General features: G+C 39.2%; 1 protein-coding gene and 1 long non-coding RNA gene across 2 annotated transcripts in view; both read right to left on the bottom strand.

The window, feature by feature from the left end:
* Positions 1 to 3,621: 3,621 nt before the first annotated feature.
* The window catches only part of LOC125965129 (uncharacterized), a 117,295-nt gene continuing 93,825 nt past the window's right edge, over positions 3,622 to 27,091 (bottom strand). Inside the window, exons 2-3 of the long non-coding RNA XR_007478669.1 lie at positions 10,394 to 11,032; positions 3,622 to 6,224 (exon numbers count right to left, since the gene is read on the bottom strand). This is a non-coding gene — a long non-coding RNA (uncharacterized LOC125965129). The remainder of the gene's footprint in view (positions 6,225 to 10,393; positions 11,033 to 27,091) is intronic.
* Positions 17,760 to 24,562, bottom strand: PTS (6-pyruvoyltetrahydropterin synthase). Its single transcript, XM_004273397.4, has 6 exons — positions 24,399 to 24,562; positions 22,892 to 22,971; positions 21,686 to 21,708; positions 21,257 to 21,313; positions 18,378 to 18,448; positions 17,760 to 18,188 (listed from the first exon to the last, which is right to left on the bottom strand). The coding sequence occupies exons 1-6, from the start codon at positions 24,479 to 24,481 to the stop codon at positions 18,065 to 18,067; spliced, it is 438 nt and encodes a 145-aa protein (XP_004273445.1). The 5' UTR covers positions 24,482 to 24,562; the 3' UTR covers positions 17,760 to 18,064.

Genomic DNA, 27,091 nt, shown 5'->3' with positions numbered 1-27,091 from the left:
CAAATATGTCTTTAATGAGTGATTAACTTAAAATACAGAAAATGTCATCTAATTTTATTCATTTATGTGAGCATTTAAAAATCAATGGATATAAAATAGGTAACTAATAAGGACCTACTGTATAGCACAGGGAACACTACTCAATGCTCTGTAATGGCCTATATGGGAAAAGAATCTAAAAAAGAGTGGATATATGTATATGTAAAACTGATTCACTTTGCCGTACACCTGAAACTAACATAACATTGTAAATCAACTATACTCCAATAAAAATTTTTTTTTAAATCAGTGGGATGGTGAGAGTGTGTATATTTTAAGGCCAGATATAAAAGTAAAATTTTCTCAATTTTAATTTTTCTCAGGTGCAAACTGGTCATTTTTCCCCTAATGGTAACTTCCACTAAGAGAAATGGGCAAAATATTTATAATACTCATAATATACATAATACAATACATAATACATAATACAATATAAACCAAAAGTAAGTATGGTATTTCCCGTAATAAGCAACTGCGTTTTAATAGTTATGCTAAATTCCAGTATGCCAACATTCAGTGACTGGATGCCAACTTGCAGCTGGCCTTCCTCAGGGACAGTTTCTGTCAATTTCTTCTTTCTCCCTGTGAATAGGCCATACTTTCCTATTTTGTATGTCTAATTTTTGTTGAAAACTTAACATTTTCAATATTGTAATGGTGACTCTGGAAATCATATTCTCCCTTCTCATCAGGGTATGCTGTTGTTGCTTGTTGAGGGCTGCAATCATCCATTTGTCTAGTAACTTTTCTAAACTAGTTTTGCAACGACTGCGTTCCTCGTTGAAAGTGGTCACTGAAGTCTCTCTTCTGTTCTCTCAGTGGTCAGCCAGTGACCTGACAGATTTTCATGTATGTCAAAATTTAGCAGCCTCTTTCCTCATTAAGCATTCCCCTAACAACTACAAGTTTTTTTTTTTTTTATTAGAGTCTAGAGTTCGGAACAAGTTGACCCTGACAGATTTTGCCAGTTTAATGGCTGCTTCAGTGGAGGGACCAATGCTTGGCACTCCTGACTCCGCAATTTTCTGTGATGTCACTTGGTAGCCACTATAGGTATCTGCCAGGCGCTATACTCAGCACTTTATAGGCGTCATCTCACTTAATCCTCACAACAACCCTATGAGATATAGCCATTTTACAGAGGATGACACTCAGGCAGAGAGAGAGAAATAATTTGCCCAAAGTCAATCAGTGTATACACAGTGAAGCTAGTGGGTTTTGAAGAGTGGTCTGTACCACTTTAGAGCCTGCACTTTAACCAGGACACCCTAAGGGCACTGTTGAGAAGGATTCCGAAGCAAAATCCAGGTTCAAAAATACTTCATATTCAATTAGTGATATCTTCCTTGGGCTCAGGAGGCAGGAATTGAAGCAGAACAGGCTCCAAATATTTGCCATCCTTGGTCACTCCTTAAGTGAATCAGTAAGTGGCAAGCGCAGTGAGTAGCAGAAGAAGAGTAAAGGGCTAAAGAAGTATGTAGCTTCACAGTCTCAGGGACAGCTAATCCTGATCTTGACTAATGGGAAGTGATAGACCAAAACAAAAAAAAAAGGCATACAAGCAATGGCAAGGAAGCCCACAGGCTGCATGCACCTCATGCACAGACAAGAGACAGACTATTTATCGCTCCCATACTCCCTTGCCCAATCTTGTTCTTCCACTTGTGGGTTTTCTTGTTTGCAGCTTCGTGTTTTGTAAATTCAATGCATTCCTATTCTGTGTCAGAAACAGCAACTGCCTACCCATTGTAAGGGAAGTGATAATTCATTCTGAGAAAGTAGAAAAGAAAATTAATGTCTTCCAAATCCCGTTACCTCAAAGATTTTTCACACACCAGAAAGGTTCCAGACCTGGTCAACACAATACCTGGTATTGTAGTCCAACTACAATACCGACCATTCAGAGCAAGAAAAAGACTCAGAACAGGGAGAAAATGTAGACAGTATCTTATGGTCTATCAACCCCCAAGTTATTTTTTAAAGTAAGTGTTGAAAACTTTCAGTAAACTTTATTATTTCATGAGAGGTAGTTTTGGCAATTGTCTTAAAGGATAAATTCTGAAGCCAGACTGCAGGGTTCAATTTCATTTTATTTTACCCCTTATAAGTTACCTTATAAGGTATAAGACCTCGTATAAGTTACTTAACTTCTGTGTACCTTGGTTTCTTCATTTGTAAAATAGGGAGAAAAATAGTAGCTACCTATTGGCTGTTGTAGAAATTAAATCAGTTAATATATATAAAGCACCCAGAACAGCACCTGGCACAAAGTTAAACACTATATAATTATTTAATGCTTTAAAAAGGCACCACGAACGATACACTGATGTACAAGTAAGCCAAGCATTTCAATACTATATATATATATATATATATATATAATATAAATATATACAAATAAAATGGTGCCCTAACAAGGACTAAAATTTCTCATTTGTAACTGTTGTAAGAAATGGCTAATGTCTGACTTTTCACCGTCTTTCTCCCTCCAGCCCCACCTTCACCTCCACCCCTCAGGATTCTAAGTAGAATGTCTTCTGGCTTTCTGGGTCAGCTCCTAGGCTCTCTCGTAAAGAATCTAAATAATGAGTAAAGGGGTTAAATTATTCTACATAATAGAGAGCTGGGACAAGGGAGAGGGTGGGAGAAGAGGAAGCAAAGGCAAAGTTTGGGTTGAGTATTGTGTGGGCTGAGATAGAAAGAAGCTTTGGAGCCTCTGTGGACTGAAAGGAGAGGCAAGGCGTTTCCCAAGCACTACTCTTGGTTACAAACCAGTTCTGGCAATGTCGTTCAAGAGATACAAGTGAATATCAGAATTATTTTAATTCTGATTGCTGGGCTGTATTTCTCTGAATGTGGCACAGCAGTGAAACCAGGACATATGTACCATCCCACCCTGCTTTTATGTAAGTTATATCCATATATAGATAAAGTTAAATGTATATAGCTAATATAACTGGGAAATAATGTAACATATGCAAAAATACCTGCTTATTTATCGATGCATACATATATAACCTATATGTAAAAATAACTTCAGACTCAGATGCTTGAGTCCAACAAACTCAAAAAGACTTTGGCGAAAATAAAATGTGTAGACAAAGCATATTTAAAAAGCTTGGGATATTTTTTGAAATAGTTATTATAATTGTTGAGTCGGGGTTTTTTTCTTTTTTCTTTTTTTTTTTTTTAAGCCACACAAACCTAGGTTCAAATCCCAGCTCTCAATCTACTGAAACCCCAGATTCCTTTTAGTAAACTGGAGCTGACTCCTACCTTAAAGGGCCTGATGACTGAGATACTGGACACATTGTGACTGACATAATGCTAATTTACAATAAGCCAATAAACGCCAAAAACTTGTTAGTTAACTACACAGACATCAACACAACTTCAAACGAAGGTGGAAGACGTCACACCCCACACCTGGTTAGGCTGCATTTTTTCTTTTCTAAACAGTTTTCTCCTTCAAGAAAGGAACCTTGACGTTCCCCCTAGTTCTTTGGGAATTACTGAAAGTTATTATGGCAACAAATTGAGCCCTAGTTTGCTGAAAAACACATATTGCCTCAGTGTTGCCACCGATCTGTTAGATCTACACTCTACAAGGAACCCTGCTCCTAGGGGCTAAACAGATGGAATGATAAAAGGCATTCTTTGCAAGACCAGCTGAGGCCTCTCTGCCTGGGGTAAATCCACTCTCCACAAGCTGGGACAGGAACTACCCACCAATCTTCATTGTCTGTCCTGCCATAAAGGGAGTACCTTAGTGAGCCCCTGAGTGAGCGCTGCTAACAAATGATGGTGTGGTCATAAGGACAGCAATTTACTAAAAGACCCGTGATTCAGAATTCTAGCTTATCTGTGCTTAAATTAGTAGTTGAGGACTAAGACAAATTTTACCCACAAATGGAAATGGAAAATCCCCACGAAGATAAAGTTAGCCAGACAAACAAGTTTGGAGGAAGACGGGATTTTATTTCATATTGCAGTGGTTGTTCTCTAAGCTGAAGCATGTAAAAAATAACACCTATCTGAAGTATACTTTAAAGTTTGGTGTTAAACATTGTAAATCAACTACACTTCTATTAAAAAAAGACGTTTTGGTGTTAAATCTCAAAATTTTTACCAAACCAGTTTCAACCAGTTCTTTACTTTCGGGCACTTTCATACATGCAATAATTATTCAGCACCTGCTCTGTGGGAGGCACTAGGCTAGGTCCTGGGGAAACAATGAATAAGACAGGGCTCTGGTCCTCATGAAGTTGACATCCTCGAGGTGAGTATAGACAATAAACTAACAAGCAAATAAATAAGACAAAAGGAAACATATATGTAATTTTAAAACTGCAAGAAAGGGCACTGTATAGGTATTATGATAGAAAATAACAGAGGATTTCTACCTATACAGGGTGACCAAGGAAGCCTTCAAGAGGGTGATATTTAGGGTGGGATCTGAAGAACAATTAGGTTTTATGAAAGGAATGAGGAATGGGCCAGGGGCAATGGTTGGGGCAACATTCTAGGCAGAAGGGAAGTAAACACAAAGCTCCTGAGAGACACTGCTTTGGGAAAGATCCCCGGTGTTCTCCCTACTTGCTGCAATTAATAAGTTTTTCTCTCGCTTACAAAAAAAAAAAGATCCTGAGGCACGAATGAAGTGAGTGTTCATTAGGATGAGCAAAGGCCAATGTGACAAAAACACAGTGATCATTTTAAGGCTGGGGAAGTAGGCAGTGACTGGATCATAAGGGGCTTGGCAGGCCAATGTCAGGAGTTTGGATTGTATTTTAAAAACAAGAGGAAGCTCTCAATGATGGGGGATGAGGGGGATGACAGTGTGGAAGAGAACCAAAGTGGAGCAGGACACCAGTTAAGAGGCCATGTCAGAAATCCAGGCAAACAAATGGTGGCAATCCGGACTGCCGTGGTGACATTGGAAATGGAGAGAGAGAGGCAAAAATCATTGTTTATTTAGAGGTAGAACTTTCTGATAGATTGGAGGTAAGAAGTGAAAAGGGGGAGTGGGAATCAAGGACAACTTCCAGATTTCTGGCTTGAAAAAAATGAATGGATGGTGGTCCATACTCATTCCCATGAGTATTTTTAGGGAACTAGTAAAAGAAGATTCTGAAGGAGAAATCAGAAATTCAGTTTTGGAAGTGTTAAGTTTGAGATGTCCACAAGACACCCAACCACCCATATGCGGTTCTATCTGTGCAAACAAAAACTTTAAAAGGTAAAGGCCAACACTAGTTCTATTTCTTCAGGTTGTCCCCAGCCATAGCACTCACATTTATTAAGATATTTGTGAAAAGTAAAAAAGGGTTTTTAAACTTAGTTCATACTTCTTATCATACTAAATTGGGATTTTTCATTGACTAGTAAACTGGTTGTATGAGGGTGAACCTGGGCTTAAGTACCGATGACTTGTTTCTTGGGCATCTTTAAGAATACATGCCTGAGATGTCACTTCTTTAGCCAACAACCAGGAAAGAAAAGGGAAAGGAATTCTAATTCTCTTTTTTAATGATTAATACTTCTGTCTAGATGGTGACAGAATACTGGTAGGAGTGGGTGGGTGGATTTTGAAGGAAGCAAACTAACTGATGAAAGCATAACTGCTGCTTTGAAAATCTTCCAGTGCAAGAATCACTTTCCCCTACTTTTCTTTTATGGTGATAGCAGTTCTCTCAGTAGCTATGCAGAGATAGTGTTTATCTGGGGCATTTTCCAAAATGTCTGTCTTGCAACAGAATCTTGTTATAAAGTTAAATTGCGTGAAACTAACAATGATTTTTCTATGTGCAAGGGAGGCTAGAAATATCCCAGACATAACAAAAGCAAAATGAGCACAATCTGTTTCCCGTCTTTAAGATAATTCCATTTCCAGGAGGAATGTAAAAGTTTGCAGTTTAAAAAACAAAACGGACACTTATCATAGATCTTTTTCACTCTTGCAAAATGAAATGTGCTTTACTCCCCTGGGGTCAAAAAGCGCATGCTACACACTCCCTGCCTACCTCTCCAGCCTCATCTCCTGCTATTCTCCATATCACTTTACACACTAGAATATGTTTAATCCCCTCCCCTTGAGTGTGGGACGGATCTGGTGACTTGCTTCTAAGGAACAACAAACAGAAAAGTGATTAGGTTACCAGGCTGTGGCTTCCATCCTGCTAACGCTCATGTTCTCACTCACACACACCCCACTTTTCTCCCTCCCTCCTCGCCCCCCTCCTCTCACTCTCACTGGCACTCTCCCTCGCTCACTCTGATGAAGGAAGCTGCTCTATGAAAAGGCCTACATGGCAAGAAAGGAAGGCAGGAATGGAGGCCTAACTCCAACAACCAGTGAGGAACTGAATCCTGCTATCAACCACACAAGTGAGCAAGGAGGCTGATCCTTCCCAGTCAAGCCTTGAGATGCCTGCAGCCTTGTGAGCGACTCTAAGCCAGAGGTCCTAGCTACGCCACATCCAGATTTCTGGCACATTAAAAATGTGAAATAATAAATGTTTAATATATGTAATAAATGTAAACATTCATGTAATAAATATTTAATAAATGCTGTTTTAAGCCCCTACGTTTGGAATAATGTGTCATGCAGCAGTAGGTAAGTAGTATGCTCACCCCGCAGAGTGGTTATAAGGATAAAGTGATGTAACATAAAAAGTATTAGCAAAATGCCTGACACCACAGCAAGGGCCGCGTGACATCAGCTCCATTTCCCTTCCCATCACTCTATCTTCACTGCCGCCACCACACGCATGACACCGTCACCTCCTGTCTAGATTCCTGTAATGACTTTGCAACTGGTTTCTTTGCTTCCCTTTGTGCAGCTGGCTATCTTCCTTAAAAAGCAAGCAAATAAAACTTCAACAGCTCCTTACCCCTGGGTTAAAAAAAAAAAAATTTCACATATTGAGGTATGGGGAAGTCATTCTGGCTTATACATGAGTTAACTCAAATGTTATTGCTAACTAAAATAGACTGTTTGTGGCTTACCAAACCTGCACTGTCCATCTGCTTTAATTATTAAAGGAAAAGGGCATGGTGACCAGAAGTGTAAAGAACAGCCATATTAAAAATAAAGATTAAATGCCTCCCTTCCTGGGACGCCAATGCTGGTACTCCTTCGATAAGACTCCCTTCTCAGGTGCCAAGGCCATACTGACTCGCTATGTACATGCTGATCTGGTTTTTTTCAAACGTTGAAGGAATGTATCCCCGACTTGTTTGACATTCTCTGTTCTGACAAGACACAAAACTGTGCTTTGAGCAGTTCCTCAGAGTTATCTGAGAGACTGTCTTCTGGACTATAGTCCTCAGTTTGGCTCAAATAAACCTCTTTCCTATTCCTATTATAGACTGTTTATTGATTATTTTCATCAACACCCTTAAAGAATAAAAATCAAACAAATATTTAAGGCTCTCTAGGCTGTCTGCATCCTGTATTTCCAAGCTAACTTCCCATGGCTCTCTCACACAGCATCACCATTCTATTAAGATTAATCTACTCATTATATCCCAAATATACTTTGTACACTCCCACCCTGGTAATCTCACTTATGAAATTTTACCCTTTCAGTATTTTCTCCCCTTTTCTCCTGAATTCTAAACCAACACCCTCCCTGTCCCATCACTTTAAACACCATTCAGGACTAACCTTGTCCACACTAAGCTTTTCCAAACCTAACCACCCCATAACAATTTTTCCCTTCTCTAAATTAATATTTACTCATTTGGTATTTAAAGTCATCGAGATACAAAATCTAAAAACAGGCAGAAGCAACTTCAGAAAACATCTGTCCAACATTCATTTTGGAGAACTAAGGCTCTGATATGAAAGTGACACAAGTGGGCAGTAATGGCACTTGGACTAGAACTCAAGCCTCAAATTTTTCATGTTATTCAATTCTAAAAATATTTCCCAAATGTCCACTATGTATAAGACACTGTAAAATTTGAGCAGTTTCTACCATTACGCCATTCATTTATTTAATCAGTGAAAATTACTGAGTACTATTTACCAGATACTCTGCTTAGAATAATTTTGCCCACAAGGTATCGGAGTAGTGAAAAAACGAAAAGGTAAAGCAATAATAAAATAGAGCTTACTAAAGTCTCTGATAGCAGGTTCTAGGGAGACTTAGAAGAAATCATCTATATCCTATCTTTGGTCCTTCACTCATCTACTCACTCACTCATTCACTAAATAGACAGACAGACAGACAGTAGGTACACAAACAGAATTCTCACTTTCCTAAGGAGAGCAAGTAGGAAAAAAAATGTTCTCTTGAAGCAACTCATGAACAACAAACACCTGGAGTGTCCCTGTTACTATTTAAAAAATGATGTTTTTCTAATATGATATCAGATCTGCATAATGTGGTATTAAAAAATCTTGAGGGCTTCCCTGGTGGCGCAGTGGTTGAGAGTCCACCTGCCGATGCAGGGGACACGGGTTCGTGCCCCGGTCCGGGAAGATCCCACATGCCGTGGAGCGGCTGGGCCCGTGAGCCATGGCCGCTGAGCCTGCGCGTCCGGAGCCTGTGCTCCGCAACGGGAGAGGCCGCAGCAGTGAGAGGCCCGTGTACCGCAAAAAAAAAAAAAATCTTGAAATGTATACACTATCCTTTTTTTAAGAGTCTGTGCTTGACCCCTCCATGCCACACGGGTTCTTGGGGGCATAGGAGGGAGGCCGGGGAGACCAGGAGAGGAAGGCGGGAGGGGTCCTCCAGGAGGAGCAGGAGAGGAGCAGAGGGCGTTTGCCCTGCCCGCTCGGGCCCAGGGACGCTGCTGAGCTCCCAGGCCAATCCCCTGCCCTCCAAAGCCCGCTCCAGGTCATGTGGGTCCTTGGGGGCATAGGAAAGAAGCCTAGGGGAGAAAAAGAGAGGCAGGCGGTAGGGGGCCTCCTAGACTGGAGGAGCAGGAGAGGAGAGGAGGGCATTTGCCGTGCCCACTTGAGCCCAGGAAGCCTGCTGGGCTCCCAGGTGAGGTCCCCCATCCTCTGAGGCCAGGGGTGGGGGGCACGCCTGGGCCCCTTCTGTTCTATTAAGCCTAAGCCCCACCCCCACAGCCTTTTCCAGCCCTGTGGGTCCTAAGCATAGGCCCCACCCACCACCCAAACTTCACCCTTGCTTAGGCCCTGCCCTCCACAGCCAAGTCCTTCCCCCACCCCTTTCTTTCCCTCCTCCTTTTCTTTTACTATTGTGGTACTGTTGTACCTTCTAGTTGCTGATTCATCTATATTTTTACTTTTATATTCTTTCTAACGTGTCCCTTGGTTTCCTCTGTTATTCTTAGCATTTTTTTTTCCTGCTGCCCCATGCTGCTTGCAGGATCTTGGTTCACGAGCCACGTGTCGGGCCGAAGCTCCTGCAGCGGGAGCTCCGAGTCCAAACCACTGGACTAACAGAGAACCTCAGACCCCAGGGAATATTCATCAGACTGAGGTCTCACGGAGCTCCTCATCTCAGCACCAAGACCCAGCTCTACTCAATAGCCTACAAACTCCAGTGTTGGAAGCCTCAGGCCAAACAACCAGTAAGACAGGAACACAGTCCCACTCATTAAAAAAAAAAAAAAAGAGAGACAGCATAAAAATACGTCACAGATGAAGGAGCAAGGTAAAAACCTACAAGACCAAATAAATGAAGAGGAAATAGGCAGTCTACCTGAAAAAAGAATTCAGAGTAATGATAGTAAAGATGATCCAGAATCTTGGAAATAGAATGGAGGCACGGATTGAGAAAATTCAAGAAATGTTTAACAAAGATCTAGAAGAACTAAAGAAGAAACAGAGATGAACAGCACAATAACTGAAATGAAAAATACACTAGAAGGAATCAAGAACAGAATAACTGAGGCAGAAGAAGGAATAAGTGAGCTGGAAGACAAAATGGTGGAAATAACCGCTCAGGAGCAGAATAAAGGAAAAAGAATAAAAAGAATTGAAGACAATCTCAGAGACCTCTGGGACAACACTAAATGCACCAACATTCAAATTATAGGGGTCCCAGAAGAAGAAGAGAAAAAGAAAGGGTCTGAGAAAATATTTGAAGAGATTATAGTCAAAAACGTCCCTAACATCTGGAAGGAAATAGTCACCCAAGTTCAGGAAGCTCAGAGAGTCCCATACAGGATAAACCCTAGGAAAAACACACCAAGACACATAATCAAACTAACAAAAATTAAATTCAAAGAAAAAGTATTAAAAGCAGCAAGGGAAAAACAAAAAATAACATACAAAGGAATCCCCATAAGGTTATCAGCTGATTTCTCAGCAGAAACTCTGCAGGCCAGAAGGGAGTGGCAGGATATACTTAAAGTGATGAAAGAGAAAACCTACAACCAAGATTACTCTACTCAGCAAGGATCTCATTCATATTTGATGGAAAACTCAAAAGCTTTTCAGACAAGCAAAAGCTAAGAGAATTCAGCACCACCAAACCAGCTTTACAACAAATGCTAAAGAAACTTCTCAAGGCAGGTAACACAGAGGAGAAAAAGACCCACAAAAACAAACCCAGAACAATTAAGAAAATGGTAATAAGAACATACATATAGATAATAACCTTGAATGTAAATGGATTAAATGTCCCAACCAAAAGACATAGACTGGCTGAACAGATACAAAAACAAGACCCATATATATGCTGTCTACAAGAGACCCACTTCAGACCCAGGGACACATACAGACTGAAAGTGAAGGGATGGAAAAAGATATTCCATGCAAATGGAAATAAAAAGAAAGCTGGAGCAGCAATACTCGTATCAGATAAAATAGACTTTTTATTTTAAAATAAAGACTGTTACAAGAGATAAGGAGGGATACAACATAATGATCAAAGGATCAATCTAAGAAGAAGATATAACAATTAAAAATGTTTATGCACCCAACATAGAAGCACCTCAATACATAAGGCAAATGCTACAACCATGAAAGGAGAAATCAACAGTAACACAATAATAGAAGGGAATTTAACACCTCACTTACACCAATTGACAGATCATCGAAACAGAAAATAAATAAGGAAACACAACCTTTAAATGACACAATAGACCAGATAGATTTAATTGATATTTATATAACATTCCACCCAAAAGTGGCAGAATACACTTTCTTCTGAGGTGCACATGGAACATTCTCCAGGATAGATCACATCTTGGGTCACAAATCAAGCCTCAGAAAATTTAAGAAAATTGAAATCGTATCACGCATCTTTTCTGACCACAATGCTATGAGACTGGAAATCGATTACAGGAAAAAACCTGTAAAAAACACAAATACATGGAGGCTAAACAGTGCACTACTAAATAACCAAGAGATCACTGAAGAAATCAAAGATGAAATCAAAAAGTGCATAGAAACAAATGACAATGAAAACACGACAACCCAAAACCTATGGGATGCAGCAAAAGCAGTTTTAAGAGGGAAGTTTATAGCAATACAATCTCACTTCAAGAAACAGGAAAAATAAACCATATAACCCTACACTTGAAACAACCTCAGAAAGAAGAACAAAGAAAACCCTAAGTCAGGAAAAGGAAAGAAATCAAAAAGATCAGAGAAGAAATAAATGAAATAGAAATGAAGAAAACAATAGCAAAGATCAATAAAACTACAAGCTGTTTCTTTGAGAAGATAAACAAAATTGAAAAACCCTTAGTGAGACTCATCAAGAAAAAAAGGGAGAGGACACAAATCAATAAAATTAGAAATGAAGAAGGAGATATCGGGACTTACCTGGTAGCGCAGTGCTTAAGAATCCGCCTGCCAATGCAGGGGACATGGGCTCGAGCCCTGGTCCGGGAAGATCCCACGTGCTGCGGACCAACTAAGCCCACGCGCTACAACTACTGAGCCTGTGCTCTAGAGCCTGCGAGCCACAACTACTGAGCCCACAAGCCACAACTACTGAGGCCGCATGCCACAACTACTAATGCCCACAAGCCTAGAGCCCATGCTCCACAAAAAGAGGAGTCACCACAATGAGGAGCCCGCGCACCACAACAAAGTGTAGCCCCCGCTCTCCGCAGCTAGAGAAAGCCTATGCACAGCAAAGAAGACCCAACGCAGCCAAAAATATATAAACTAATAATAATTTTAAAAAGTAGAAATCACAACTGACACCACAGAAATACAAAGGATTATAAGAGACTACTACAAACAACTATATGCCCATAAAATGGACAACCACGAAAAAATGGACAAATTCTTAGAAAGGTACAATTATCCAAGACTGAACCAGGAAGAATTAGAAAATATAAACAGACCTATCACAAGTAATGAAAATGAAACCGTAATTAAAACCCTCCAACAAACAAAAGTCCAGGACCAGATGGCTTCACAGGTGAATTCTGTCAAACATTTAGAGAAGAGTTAACACCGATCCTTTTCAAACTCTTCCAAAACATTGCAGAGGGAAAAACACTCCCAAATTCATTCTATGAAGCCATCGTCACCCTGATACCAAAACCAGAAAAAGATATCACAAAAAAAGAAAATTACAGACCAACATCACTGATGAACATAGATACAAAAATCCTAAACAAAATACTAGCAAACAGAATCCAACAGCACATTAAAAGGATCATACACCATGATCAAGTGGGATTTATCCCAGGGATGCAAGGATTCTTCAATATACGCAAATCAATCAATGTGATACACCACATTAACAAATTAAGAAATAAAAACCATGTGATCATCTAAATAGATGCAGAAAAAGCTTTTGACAAATTCAACACCCATTTATGATAAAAACTCTCCAGGAAATGGGCATAGAGGGAAACTACCTCAACATAATAAAAGCCATATATGACAAACCCACAGCAGGCATCATACTCAATGGTGAAAAACTGAAAGCATTTCCACTAAGATCAGCAAGAAGACAAGGATGTCCACTCTCGCCACTCTTATTCAACATAGTTTTGGAAGTCCTAGCCACAGCAATCAGAGAAGAAAAAGAAATAAAAGGAATACAAATTGGAAAAGAAGAAGTAAAACTGTCACTGTTCGCTGATAACAAGATACTATACATAGAAAATCCTAAAAATGCCACCAGAAAACTACTAGAACTAATCAATAAATATGGTACGGTTGCAGGGTACAAAATTAATGCACAGAAATCTCTGGCATTCCTATACACCAACAATGAAAAATCAGAAAGAGAAATTAAGGAAACACTCCTATTTACCACTGCAACAAAAAGAATAAAATACCTGCCTAAGGAATAAACCTGCCTAAGGAGGTGAAAGACTTGTACTCAGAAAACTATAAAACACTGATGAAAGAAATCAAAGATGACATAAACAGACGGAGAAATATACCATGCTCTTAGACTGGAAGAATCAGTATTGTGAAAAAGACTATACTACCCAAAGCAATCTACAGATTCAATGCAATCCCTATCAAACTACCAATGGCATTTTTCATTGAATTAGCACAAAAAATTTTATGATTCTTATGGAAACACAAAAGACCCTGAATAGCCAAAGCAATATTAGGAAAGAAAAACGGAGTTGGAGGAATCAGGCTCCCCAACTTCAAACTATACCACAAGGCCACAGTAATCAAGACAGTATGGTACTGGCACAAAAACAGAAATATAGATCAATGGTACAGGACAGAATGCCCAGAGCTAAACCTACGCACATATGGGCACCTAATTTATGACAAAGGAGGCAAGAACATACAAGGGAGAAAAGACAGTCTCTTCAAATAAGTGGTGCTGGGAAAACTGGACAGCTACATGTAAGAGAATGACATTAGAACACTCCCTAACACCATACGCAAAAATAAACTTCAAATGGATTAAAGACTTAAATGTAAGTCCAGACACTATAAAACTCTTAAGAGGAAAACATAGGAAAAACACTCTGACATAAACCACAGCAAGATGTTTTTTGACCCACCTCCTGGAGTAACAGAAATAAAAACAAAAATAAACAAATGGAACTTCATTGAACTTAAAAGCTTTTGCACAGCAAAGGAAACCATAAACAAGACAAAAAGACAACCCTCAGAATGGGAGAAAATATTTGCAAATGAAACAAGAGACAAAGAATTAGTCTCCAAAATGTACAAACAGCTCATGGAGCTCAATATCAAAAAATCAAACAATCCAATTAAAAAATGGGTGGAAGCTACACTCAACAATAAGAATGAACCATAGCTTAATAATATCAAATAGGAACTTCCCTGGCAGTCCAATGGTTAAGACTCTACACTTCCACTGCAGGGGCATGGGTTCAATCCCTGGTTGGGGAACTAAGATCCCACATTCTGCGCCATGTGGCCCAAATAATAATAATAACAACAATAATAATATTAATATCAAATAAAATATTTAAGTAATTAAGTCTAGAACATTAGTGTACAATGTTCTGTTTACAAAGTGAAAAAGTTAAAAAATATGTTATATAAAGATATATAGTTTTAAGGAATATATATGTGTATATATATTCCCTATAAATTGTATACACGTATACATATACATACATATATGCAAATCAAAGGAATAATGAACCCAGATTTTGAATGATGGTTACTTCTAGCTGAAGGAAAAGGAGGATGGACGGAGTACATATGACTAGATGTCAGTTGTCAAGATCTCAGTTTTTATACTGGGTTGTGGCTTTATAGATGCTTATTATCTTATTAAATATAACCAGCTAACAGACTGAAAAGAGGTTCTGAATGGATCAGTGGCAAGAGTGTGTCATAAACCAAGGATTATGCATAATACAATTCTGTATACCTGAATGCATTTTAAAAAGGTTTATGGCTTTGTATTATATAAAATTTTGTCTATTTAAAGAAAATGTTAAATTTAATGTAAAGTACTTATTCAGGCTGTGTTTATACATTAACTAGACGTATATAAAAACATTATATAAAATATTTTTAAAATCCTAAAAAAAAAAAAAAAATGGGTGGAAGACCTAAATAGACATTTCACCAAGGAAGACATGCAGATGGCCAAGAGGCACGTGAAAAGATGCTCAACATCACTAATTATTAGAGAGATGCAAATCAAAACTACAATGAGTTGCAGATACAACTACTATGGAAAACAGTACAGAGGTTCCTTAAGAAACTAAAATTAGAACTACCATATGACCCAGCAATCCCACTACTGGGCATATACCCTGAGAAAACCATAATTGAAAAAGACACATGTACCACAATGTTCACTGCAGCACTATTTACAATAGCCAGGTCATGAAACCAATCTAAATGTCCATCGAGAGATGAATGGATAAAGAAGATGTGGCACATATATACAATGGAATATTACTCAGCCATAAAAAGAAACAAAATTGAGTTATCTGTAGTGAGGTGAATGGACCTAGAATCTGTCATACAGAGTAAAGTAAGTCAGAAAGAGAAAAACAAATACCATATGCTAACGCATATATATGGAATCTAAAAAACAAAAAGAAATGGTACTGATGAACTAGTTGCAGGGCAGGAATAAAGAGGTAGACATAGAGAATGGACTTGAGGACATGGGGTGGGAGGGGGAAGCTGAGGTGCAGTGAGAGAGTAGCATTGACCTATATACACTACCGAATGTAAAATAGTTGGCTGGTGGGAAGCAGCTGCATAGCACAGGGAGATCGGCTCAGTGCTTTGCGATGACCTAGAGGGGTGGGATAGGGAGGGTGGGAGGGAGGCTCAAGAGGGAGGGGATATGGCGACATGTGTATGCATATGGCTGATTTGCTTTTTTGTGCAACAGAAACTAACACAGTATTGTGAAGCAATTATACTCCAATAATGATCTATTTAAAAAAAAAAGAAGAAGAATATACATTTCAACTTCAGGATAGCTGTTCTTCTGGGGAAAGAGAAAAAATGAGCCCCCCATATTTTCCTCCAGAGAAAAGGTCACTCTACCAGGATGGACTGATGGACTCTTGAGATGCACAGTTCAAGATTAGGAAGAGGTGGGAAGAAGAGAAAAGCTAATTGATGTAGGGTAATTTAAAAATAAGTGACAGGGACTTCCCTGTTGGCGCAGTGACTGGGAATCCGCCTGCCAGTACAGGGGACACTGATTAGAGCCCTGGTCGGGAAGATCCCACATGCTGCGGAGCAACTAAGTCCGTGAGCCACAACTGCTGAGCCTCTGCTCTAGAGCCCTCATGCCACAACTACTGAAGCCCACGCACCTAGAGCCCGTGCTCCTCAACAAGAGAAGCCACCACAATGAGAAGCCCACACACCGCAACAAAGAGCAGCCCCTGCTTGCCACAACTAGAGAAAACCACGCGCAGCAACAAAGACCCAATACAGCCCAAAAAGTAAATAAATAAATAAGTGACAAAGAGGCATGGACAGAAATGCAAACCAGTTGAGAAAAGGGGAACTGTATTGGAGTGTGGTTTGTAAATAAGAGGCTCCAGAGTAATGTGGGTTTACAGAAAATTGAAAAGGAGAGAAAAAGAGATATAGGAAGTGTTACTGGGGTGTATCAAAGGGAATTTATTAACAATTTTAGACGAGAGCCAAGTAAATTATTAGAATTCCTTAAAAAAAAAAGTGTGTGCTTGAGAGTCAGACTGAGTATCAAACACTCAGTTTGCTATTAATTTGCTGAGTGAGCTTAGGCAAGTAGCTTAAACTCAGTTCAATTTTAATTTTCTCATCTGTAAAGTGGGAATAATACCTTGCATGGAAGCTGTGGGAATTAAAACATAAAGTGCCTTAGCAAATTATCGCTATCCTGCCTTTCAAGTAATCAATACAAAATATACATGAATAAGTAACATAAAAATTGTGTTGATAACTAAAACACATTTAAATTTAATCAAGTGGGCATTGTATTATTGTCAAAATTTACCATAAAATTCCTGTAGTTAATAACTCTCCAAAATAAAAGTGTACTCCTTGGAAAATTTTTTTAGTATAGTAATCACCACACATGTCCTTTTACTATTTTCAGGCAGCAACATTCTAAGAGTCCATTGTGTACTAGTTGCTATGTGGAGAGAAAAATGAAACCCTATATTTAAGAAGTCCAGAATACAAATGAGAACACAAGTGAGAACAGTTCTTTTTGCAAAGAAAGCAAACACGTTCTTGTGGATTTAGGCATCAGAAAAAGATACCAGGGATGAAAAATATAGTTCAACTAAGCAGATAAATTTAGTGATCAGAACAAAATGGAATTAATTAGGAAAAACTGTATATAAGAGATCCTTTACAGAGTAATATATCCTTTTCATGTTGATTATTTTAACAGGGTTTAATACATGTGATTATTCTTCAGCCTTCTGAGTTTAAATTGTTCATGTAGCCACAAGGTCTGGAAACACAGACAAATATACATAAGCAGTTTACTGATCTTCCATGATTATGTTCAATGTGCTATTCCTCACTAGCAGTTCATAGTTCAATAAGCTGTGCAAATGTGCAATGAACAATGTGTATTAAAGCAACATTCCCATCAGTCCTTGTACACCTATTTACAATGCATTGCCTCAGATGATTTGTGACTAATTTTCACTGAATAAACTTGCACCTTTAGCATATTCTAGAAGTGATCAAGGGAGCTCAATCTACTAAGAAATAGAATGTTGTCTATGTTTCTAGACTTGGTGATCACCTGTATTTTATTTTTTATAAGATTCACCTACTGTAAGTCTTATAAACATTTTTGCCATTTACATTATACCAAGAAAAAAAATGAATACTACAAATGATATAATGGAAAAAACAGATTTCTTTTGCTTTCATATAATTCTACACCAAACATTTTGCTGAAATGATTTTAATCTATAGATGAAAGACTCTTTAAATGATACTCAGAATACATTACAAATTTGATTTTAAAATAGATTTGAGTCTAAAACAGGTCTTATTCACAATGATTCCAATAAATCAAGTGCTCCAGAACTCAATATGGAGATGCAACAATTATGTGATGACTTCTTAATCATCCAAGGGGATAAAGATCTTCTTCAAATATGGAAAAAAATTAAATCATTCTATAGAATTAACTTCTAAGAGTTATTCTCCTTTATAGACTACAATATTATTATCAGTTTCATATACTTTTACTTTATAAAGAACTCCTATAGGAAGAAATTTCTGGAGGTTTTCCCAGATATATACAGCTACATTTTCTGTCGTGCTGTAGAAGAAAAGGAAAGAAGATCAAAAGGCAAATAAACAAAACTTCATGTTTAATACTTACAGAGAATAGAAATTCTAGTTTTAAAAGATATTACACTAAAACTTTAGAAATCACACAATAATCAAGTAAAATGTTAAAATCGATTCTTCTTTCTTACTATTTACATAAAGTAAAATAGTCACTCACCTTACAACATCTGCAAAATACGGCACATCCAGATCCAGATTCTTATGATCAAGGGGCTTCATAATTGCCTCCTATAGACAAAACAAAGGAAAAACATCACTAATTCCATTTATGACTCATATTCCAAAGTATCCTACCTTTGCCTCTAAACCTTACCTTATCATTTAGTCACTAACTCGATACTTGCAAGTACTTGGTGTCTTATAAAACAATCTCAGAAAGTTTAAAGTTGTAAAATAAAGTAAGGCCTAGCTCTCCACAATGACTGGATATCCTCATTACTGAATGCAAAGAGGTAAGAAACCAAAAAATAGAGAATTCACTGGAGCTTTCTCATAACAAGCCATTGTGATTCAGAATTTAGTTTAATACTTCTTGAATTTTGTCCAAAATGTTACTAGAAATACTAACAGTCTCACCTTCAGCACAATGCCACAATTTAATTAGGACAAACATTCAATGAGTACTACATTTATAAAGCAGATTGAGACTAAAATTATGTAAGGAGTTCTAAATTTCTGCTGTAAGGTGTAATTTAAGAATGCTCTCGAGCTCTTAGAAGAAAAAATAAAAACATGTAAAGACTATTGCTTCCTAATACCTGTATTAGGAATATTAAACATAATGTTTTTCTTTGTCAATGGCAAGAATTGTAATTGCCTTATTCTTTGTAAATTTTTACTTTTAGCTATTGTAAAACATCTAAGCAATCTAAAAAATACAACAAACTAGTGAATATAACAAGAAAGAAACAGACTCTCAGATGAAGAGAACTAGTTGTTACCAGTGGGGAGAGGGAAGGGAGGAGGGGCAGTAAAGGGGTAGGGGATTAAGGGGTACAAACTATTATGTATAAAATAAGCTATAAGAATATATTGTACAACATGGGGAATATAGCCAATATTTTATAATAACTATGAATGGAGTATAACCTTTAAAAATTGTCAGTCACTATACTGCACACCTGTAAATTATATAATATTGCTCATCAACTATATTTCAATAAAAAAAGCATTTGTGAAACAATCTAAGTTTCCATATGGTATGGTTCCAAGAAAGGTACATTAATGACAACAACAGCAATCACTGTCTGAACAAAATCAGAATCATATTAAAAAAAGTAAGTTCTAAACCAAACAACTTTTAAAATAAATCAAATGATATCCATATGGATATCAAGAAAATAAACCTTTGTTTAATCTTTGTTTTAATTGAAAATTCCAGTTCAGATCTCAACTTTTCCATTGAAGCCTCTTCTACAGGGCTCCTTCTAATTTGACTCTGTATGCCATGATCAGCCACTTTTACTCATGTAAAAGTACTAAAGTGTGTGGTGTGTGGTATCCCTCAGGTATGCAAATATGGAGAAAAAGTGTAGAGAACCTCTCCTTTAGTATTTAACTGTATGCCTGCTTGGGGTGCCTCTTATATTTCTCAAGTTGTTGTCTTGTATTTGTGTGTGCGTGTGTGTGTGTATATATATATATTTTTTTATGTCACCAGTAAATGTAAGCACTCTGACTTTACAGCTTTCCTACAGTACTTTGAGCACAGTACTGTTTGTTCATTCACTCATTCTCCTATTCATTTATTCAAGCAACACTTATTGAGCACTCACTATTCTTTACCTGCTATAAAAAGTCACGTGAGAGCTTCCCTGATGGCGCAGTGGTTAAGAATCCGCCTGCCAATGCAGGGGACACGGGTTCGAGCCCTGGTCCGGGAAGATCCCACATGCCGCGGAGCAACTAAGCCCATGCACAACAGCTACCGAGCCTGTGCTCTAAAGCCCGCATGCCACAACTACTGAAGCCCACACGCCCAGAGCCTGTGCTCTGCAACAAAGAGAAGCCACCGCAGTGAGAAGCTCTCACACCACAACAAAGAGTAGCGCCCGCTCGACGCAACTAGAGAAAGCCTGCGCACAGCAACAAAGACCCAACACAGCCATAAATAAATTAATTAATTAAAAAAAAAAGAAAGTTTAAAAAGTCATGTGAGCACTCTGTGGCTAACAGCTATGTCTCATTCATCATTGGATTCCTAGTACTCAGCTCAAAGACTGATGCAAAGCAGGCATACTTATTGAATATATGGGAGATTAGTAACGTGAAAGAAGTAATGATTATTAATAACAGCATTTTTATGAAACAAATGTCAAATTTTAGAACAAAATAAGGAGCAAAGCTGAAGCAAAGTAAACAGGTGAAATGAAGGCATTTTAAAAACTAAGGTGGATGGAAGAAAATCTAATCTCAACTTTGTAAAGGACTAACTACATGACCTAGGGCAAGTCAGTTGGTTAACTGTTCAGCATCTCTCAATCTCAACCTATGGAATGAAGAAGTTGGCTTAGATAACCTCTGAGGTCTCTTACAATCCAAGAATTCTGTAATGATATAATCAGTAAGTCTTTTACCGAACAACCTCTTTTTTGTTATCCCTATGATGAACTGCCCCAGTGAGTTTATAATAAAGCTAAAGTGAATAAAACAGGGTAGTACTAAAATCTGTGATCAAAGGTGTAAGGAAAATTCACAGAAGAAGCAGAAAGTTTCAAGAAGAAAGCTGTGTCTTGAAAGAAGGGCAGAATTTGTTAAACAGAGAAAATCAGGATACACCAACAAAAAATACAAGATGAGCACGCTACATTTATTCCTATCATTGTAAGACAACCATGACTAATTTCCATTAAGTCATCCAAACACCTTTAGGAGAACATTGAGAGAAGTTCCTCCAACTACTACCCCACTCCCTCACCCAATTCCACTTGCCAGGTCATAGGACCTCTGATGATACTTGGTTGGGGAAGTGAAAAGGGGGCCATCAAATATTATATTCAGAAGACAGCACAAAATAAGCATCCAACATGCCATTACCTCCATATACTCTTTGAGGTCAGTCAAATTCATGACCATTCCTGTAACAGGATCAATCTAAAAAGTAAACAAAGGTGAATATTACTATAACATGCTCTTCATATTTAAACCTCTGGTAAATTATTAAGCTGCACAATGTGCAGAAATTGTCCCCACATTGGCCTTCATCCCCGAGACAATCCATCTCAGCATGGAAACACCAAGTGCTCTAGGCTTCCTTTTCACTGTACTGCTCTTCTATCTGTCCACATACAGCACATTAAAGAGGACATTTTGGGAGAGGAAAGGCCTGAAATGGCAGCAGCTCACCATACACAAAGACCAACAATGAAGCAATACTGATTTGAACAGAATTTTTCAGCACAGAATCCATCACGTTGGCTGAAAGAGGGCCCAGCAATGTGCACAAACCACATTTTCAGCACGTACCTCTCCATGTACTGTCACCACAACTATGGGGAAGAAAACAAAATACCAAAAAGAAACATGACTTTCAACAGAGTAACATCCAAACACAAGTTACTAACATAAATTATTAGATCTCACCCCACAAAGCTATATTTTCCCCCAGAACATCTTTTAGTTTAGATCTTTTTATCAACCAAGACAGAGGAACTTAGAGGTGCTTAGCCAAGGCCAAAAAGGGTATAAATTCTGTTTATGATGCACTTGGAAGGAATCTCCACTAGGTAAGATCAAGATGCTGCTTGATCACTGCCTGTAAAAGTAGAAAATATACAGGAAGAAATTCAGCTACACACTGAGCTGGTCCAAGTACCTTTCTGAGCAAGCAAAACTACTACTGGGCCTAAAATTCTTATTCCTTTACTCATGTGAATGTAAACACAGTTTATAGTAATGCTCTGTAAATTAACAAGTACTTGTATGAAACTTCTGAAAAATCTTGATGATCAGAGTGCTCTACAAATTAATGACTTTTTCATATTTTTTTCAGCTCCATACAGACACCATTAGGTATTATGTGATAAGTGAGCAAACGGAGAATGAGAGATATCATAGGTCAAGTAAGTTAGGCAGTAACTAAACTAGAAATCCCAAACTTCTGACATCTTTTCTGGTCTTTTTACTCCATCATACCATATGCTGTGATGCTCTATGGCTTACATAGCTGTTTTGTGAGATATCATCTGTATCTCAAATAATCAAGTCCCTTGTCCTTGCATAAATTAATTACTTTCTTGGAACACTACTGTCAAAGTTTTAGACCCAACCTATTTTCCTGCCATGCCGCATATCTTGAGCCAATATGCTCCTTTTGTCAGTCATTATTTACTCAATGAATACAATCTAATTTTAACATTGACCTCAGCAATACCTAATTAGAAGGAAACATGGTGCCAAAAGAACGTCATGTACTCTTAAGGCCAAGGAAAAAAGTATTTAAGCCATTCATTGTTTTGATCTATAACAGCAGACAATTGCATAGTAAAACTTAAGATACATCCAACTAAGGCAACAGATCTTTTCATTTTGAACTTCCATTTAATTTCTCATTCAAGGCTCAAAGCATTCATGTTCTGTCCATAAGGTTTCTTATACTCATTTAGACTGTATATGCTGAACACTCTTTCATCACTACCGAAAGGGCTAAAATTTCACCAGTTTTTCTCTCACCTTTATAATTGTGCCCATGGCCATTTGGGTTGTTGCATTTCCCAAACAGTTTCAAGTTTTCCTCATTACTCAGAGATTTGCTGACCAAAAAAAAAAAAAAAAAGTCAACATGATACATGTTCAGATACCTTCTCTGTTCCCTACACTTATTGTTTGCTCTAGCCTTTGAAAAACTTCACAACTTACTATTCTTTAGCTCATCAAATGGAGAGTCATAAATCAATTTGATTTCATTACTCAATTTTATGTCAGGAACCAGTGTATGCCCCCTAATTAGAGGACTATACCATACAAATTAGCTTAAGTAAATTCAACATCCTTGTTCCACAGCAAGACTTCAACAACTGATCTGCTCAAGGCCCTTCCATTTTTCAATTCAACATTTACTGAGTACCTACTACATACTAGGCACAGGCTGAATGAAGCAAGGGCACATGGTGATTAAAAAAGAAAAAGACGCTTATCCTCAAGTGGCTTAAAATCTCATTCCCCCTGAAAAATAATTACATGACCTAGTACATCTTCTCTTTAAAATCTTGCTTCATTATCCCTCAACTATTGCCTACTGATAACTTCAATCCATTCAGGGGTATTCAAAGCAGGTTAAATTTTAAAAGTACAATACTCAGCCGTTGTTCCAGGCAGAAATCCGTTTTCTTAATGGATTTTTATACATATACCTGTCCAATCAACTGTGCATCTTCAATGAGGCCGTACCACTCTCATATGTTTGAGCTTCCTATTACATAACCCCTTTCTTTTTTGAGACTCTCTTTATTACTTTCCTTTCTCCTGCTCATCTACTTCTTACATTTAGAGTACTACAGTTCACAAAGCTTTTGCACAAAATTATCTCACTGTACTCTCCACAAAATTGGCCAGTTTGTACACTGCAGATAGAAAACTGTGACAGGTCTTGATCACTGCTGCACCCGTTACCTAGCACAAGACCTGACAACAAATACCTGTCCAAGGAATAAATGGATAGGTGAATACTGTTAGGTAGAAATTATCCTCATTTTGCAGACGAGGAAACAGATGCTCAGAGAGTGGAGCTTGCTAATGAGTGGCAAAACCCTGCTCAAAATCAACTCTTCAGTGCGATGAAGCAGTATGAGTACTCTGGGCTCAAATCCCAACTGCGCTGCTTGCTCTCAGGAAAGTGAACATCTGGGTTCATTTTCTCTTCGGTATAAAGTGGACAAAACTCGCCTTGCTGTAACTATATTAGCTATGGGTAGCTAACATGTACTGAGTGTTTACGATGTGCCTGGCACTGTGTAACCTGGGCGAGTTCAACACCTTTCAACGTCACATCGATCCCCAGAAGGCTGGTAGACGCCGGTCGCGGGTGTTATGACGTCATCAACGAAGCCTGGTGGCCGCAGGAGTGCACCGCGCCCCCCGCCCTCTCATCAGCGAGCACCCGTACCCCTCCCGCACCCGGGACCCAGCTCCGGAGCTCGAAGGTGCTGCCCCCACCACTGGTACTGTAGGCACACCCCACCTGTGGAGCCGATGGGTCGCGCTGAAGGAGACCAGGCGGGACACTCGCGCCCGCCGGCCAGGGCCCGAAGCCGCCGCGCTCATAGTTTTGCAAGCCCGCGTCCCCTCCAGCGCTTCCCGCCCTAGGCCCGCCGCCAGGCTGAGAAAGTGGGTGGGGGAAAGGCCCGTCCGCGGCTGCGCAGTGCGGACGGCGCCCGGCAGACGTGCTCTCTGCTTCACCCTGCGACTGGGCTCCCTCTGCCGGCCTGGAGGCCGTAACAGGCGTTTCTTGCTATCTCAATCTCTTGGGAGAGCAAGCGATCAGAGAGCTGGGTCCGCCTTAGAGCGGTCAAATAAGGTGGGTGGGGTCTTAGTGTACTTCATTTTTACGTCTGCTCAATGAGGTCCCTCTCACTCCCTTCTAGAAAGCCCTGGGTTGTAGAAACCTCCAGTCGCTGCTTACTCTGCGACGAGTCCCAGGGCCAGCCTACTTATAGCTTAAAGGGAGCAGAAATTTGAGTGCACGTGTGGGACCACGTGGCTTTAAGAAATGATACTACCTTTGGACTATTTGTAAAGATTCTTACAAAGGGAAACTCTCGAGCTGTCCTTATCATCCATATGCATGCATGGAGCCGTTTATCACTCTGGGTTGCTGCAGTATAAACACATGCACTCATGAACACACACACGTTAGCTATTCTCTGTCCAATGTAGACACCTCCAGAGTGAAAGAATCTTGTTCCCTCGCCATCTACTCATAAGCGGTGGCCAAACTACTTATAGTTCCCAGTACGCACCAGTGCATTTCTCGCCTACATTCATTCTTTCATTAATTACTGAATACCTACTGTGGCTGGCACTGTTCCAGGCACTGGAAAGGAGGGATAAAATCATGGACGTGGTGGAAATATAAGCCCCATGATGGTTTCTCCCAGATGTCTCCTGTCTCCAGCTATATATGCTGTTTGTTGTGCATTAAATTATTAATGTGTAGCAAACTTCCTCACACGTTTTCAAATATTTTTCTCCTTTCCCCCATTGGGCTGTAATGAACTTTAAATAATTATAAACCAGAGATTTTTGAGATGGAAACTCAAAATCTAGTTCAGTCCTCTCACTTTACAGATAAGAAAACACAGACCCAGATAAGTGAATTATTTACCCAGGATCACTTATAAACAATGTTTCCCAGGCATTGACTGCATCAGAGATAAATACTATAACCATCAATGGTTACACAAACACTTCCCTTGTTCCCAATTCAGTTTAAAGAATCAAAATAAAATAAAAGGTAAAAGGTAGAAAGAATTTCTGAGAAATTGCTTTAGTTATTTGCTTTAGTAAAATATGTCACTGCATTTGCAGAGTTCTTACTCTTTTATTAAAGCTAATTCTATGTAAAGGTGCTCACCAAATTCACCCTCAGTCATCCTGTTATGCATTGAAACCTATGTACCTATGTACCTCCCAGATGTCCACTGGAGTCTTCTTCACCTTTCAGATCCAAATAAGATCTGGATCAAACTTCCATGTCTGATCTGGGGGAGTACAATGCCTTTTTGAAGACTTCTGTGAAACACCAAGGGATTTATGTTCTTATGGTTATCTCAGCCTCTACGCTCCCACATCTGCTATATTAGTTCTGTTTAGGCATCTTCTATTCCGTACCTATTGCTATTGCTCTGTATCTCACCAACACAGACACAAAACTTAGAACCTTTATTTTATTGCCACAATGCAAACCCTGACATGTGGCATTTGTATGTATGGAACCCTTTGCTAAGGTGAATAGGGTTTGTGATGTTTATAATAACTCTCAAGGAAAACTGAAGAGAAACTGACTATGTTGGTCCAGGACTGTGCCGTGAGCCTAATGAGTTCACACTGCCCCAAACTACATGTTTGGGGGGCTTCTCCAGCACCATTCAACATGCACATGGAACATGCACAGTTTAACTGGCCTGGGCTTGGAGTATAACTGAAGGAAAAGGGAACACGGTATTTTGACGTGAGGTTTAAATGACAGATCTAGGCTGATTTGGGCTGTTGGTAAAAACTAACGGGGTTGGGCTTCCCTGGTGGCGCGGTGGTTGAGAGTCCGCCTGCTGATGCAGGGGGCGCGGGTTCGTGCCCCGGTCCGGGAGGATCCCACATGCCGCGGAGCGGCTGGGCCTGTGAGCCATGGCCTCTGGGCCTGCGTGTCCGGAGCCTGTGCTCCGCAGCGGGAGAGGCCACAACAGTGAGAGGCCCGCGTACAGCAAAAAAAATAAAAATAAAACTAAAGGGGTTTAGACATGCAAAGATTATATGGTCTCTAGTGCCACCTGTTGCCCAATTAAATGAAGAACTACCACCTTTTTTTTAACATCTTTATTGGAGTATAATTGCTTTACAATGGTGTGTTAGTTTCTGCTTTATAACAAAGTGAATCAGTTATACATATACATAAGTTCCCATATCTCCCTCCCTCCCACCCTCCCTATCCCACCCCTCTAGGTGGTCACAAAGCACTAAGCTGATCTGCCTGTGCTATGCGGCTGCTTCCCACTAGCTATCTATTTTACGTTTGGTAGTGTGTGTATGTCCATGCCACTCTCACTTTGTCACAGCTTACCCTTCTGCCTCCCCATATCCTCAAGTCCATTCTCTAGTAGGTCTGTGTCTTTATTCCTGTCTTACCCCTAGGTTCTTCATAACCTTTTTTTTTTCTTA

Source organism: Orcinus orca, chromosome 8 (assembly GCF_937001465.1).
Source record: "Orcinus orca chromosome 8, mOrcOrc1.1, whole genome shotgun sequence".
Lineage (NCBI taxonomy): Eukaryota > Metazoa > Chordata > Mammalia > Artiodactyla > Delphinidae > Orcinus > Orcinus orca.
The sequence above is the reverse complement of the archived record's forward strand: the minus strand, read 5'-3'. Positions and strand labels throughout refer to the sequence as shown.

Bases quoted from the DNA above. Each gene is read 5' to 3' on its own strand.
- PTS (XM_004273397.4), bottom strand. From the start codon at position 24,481: ATGAGCGCGGCGGCTTCGGGCCCTGGCCGGCGGGCGCGAGTGTCCCGC. The intron at 22,972-24,398 runs GTGGGGTGTGCC...TTTTTTGGTCAG, and splicing joins GCGACCCATCGGCTCCACAG to CAAATCTCTGAGTAATGAGG. The intron at 18,189-18,377 runs GTGAGTGACTAT...TTTCTTCTACAG, and splicing joins TATTTTGCAGATGTTGTAAG to CACGACAGAAAATGTAGCTG.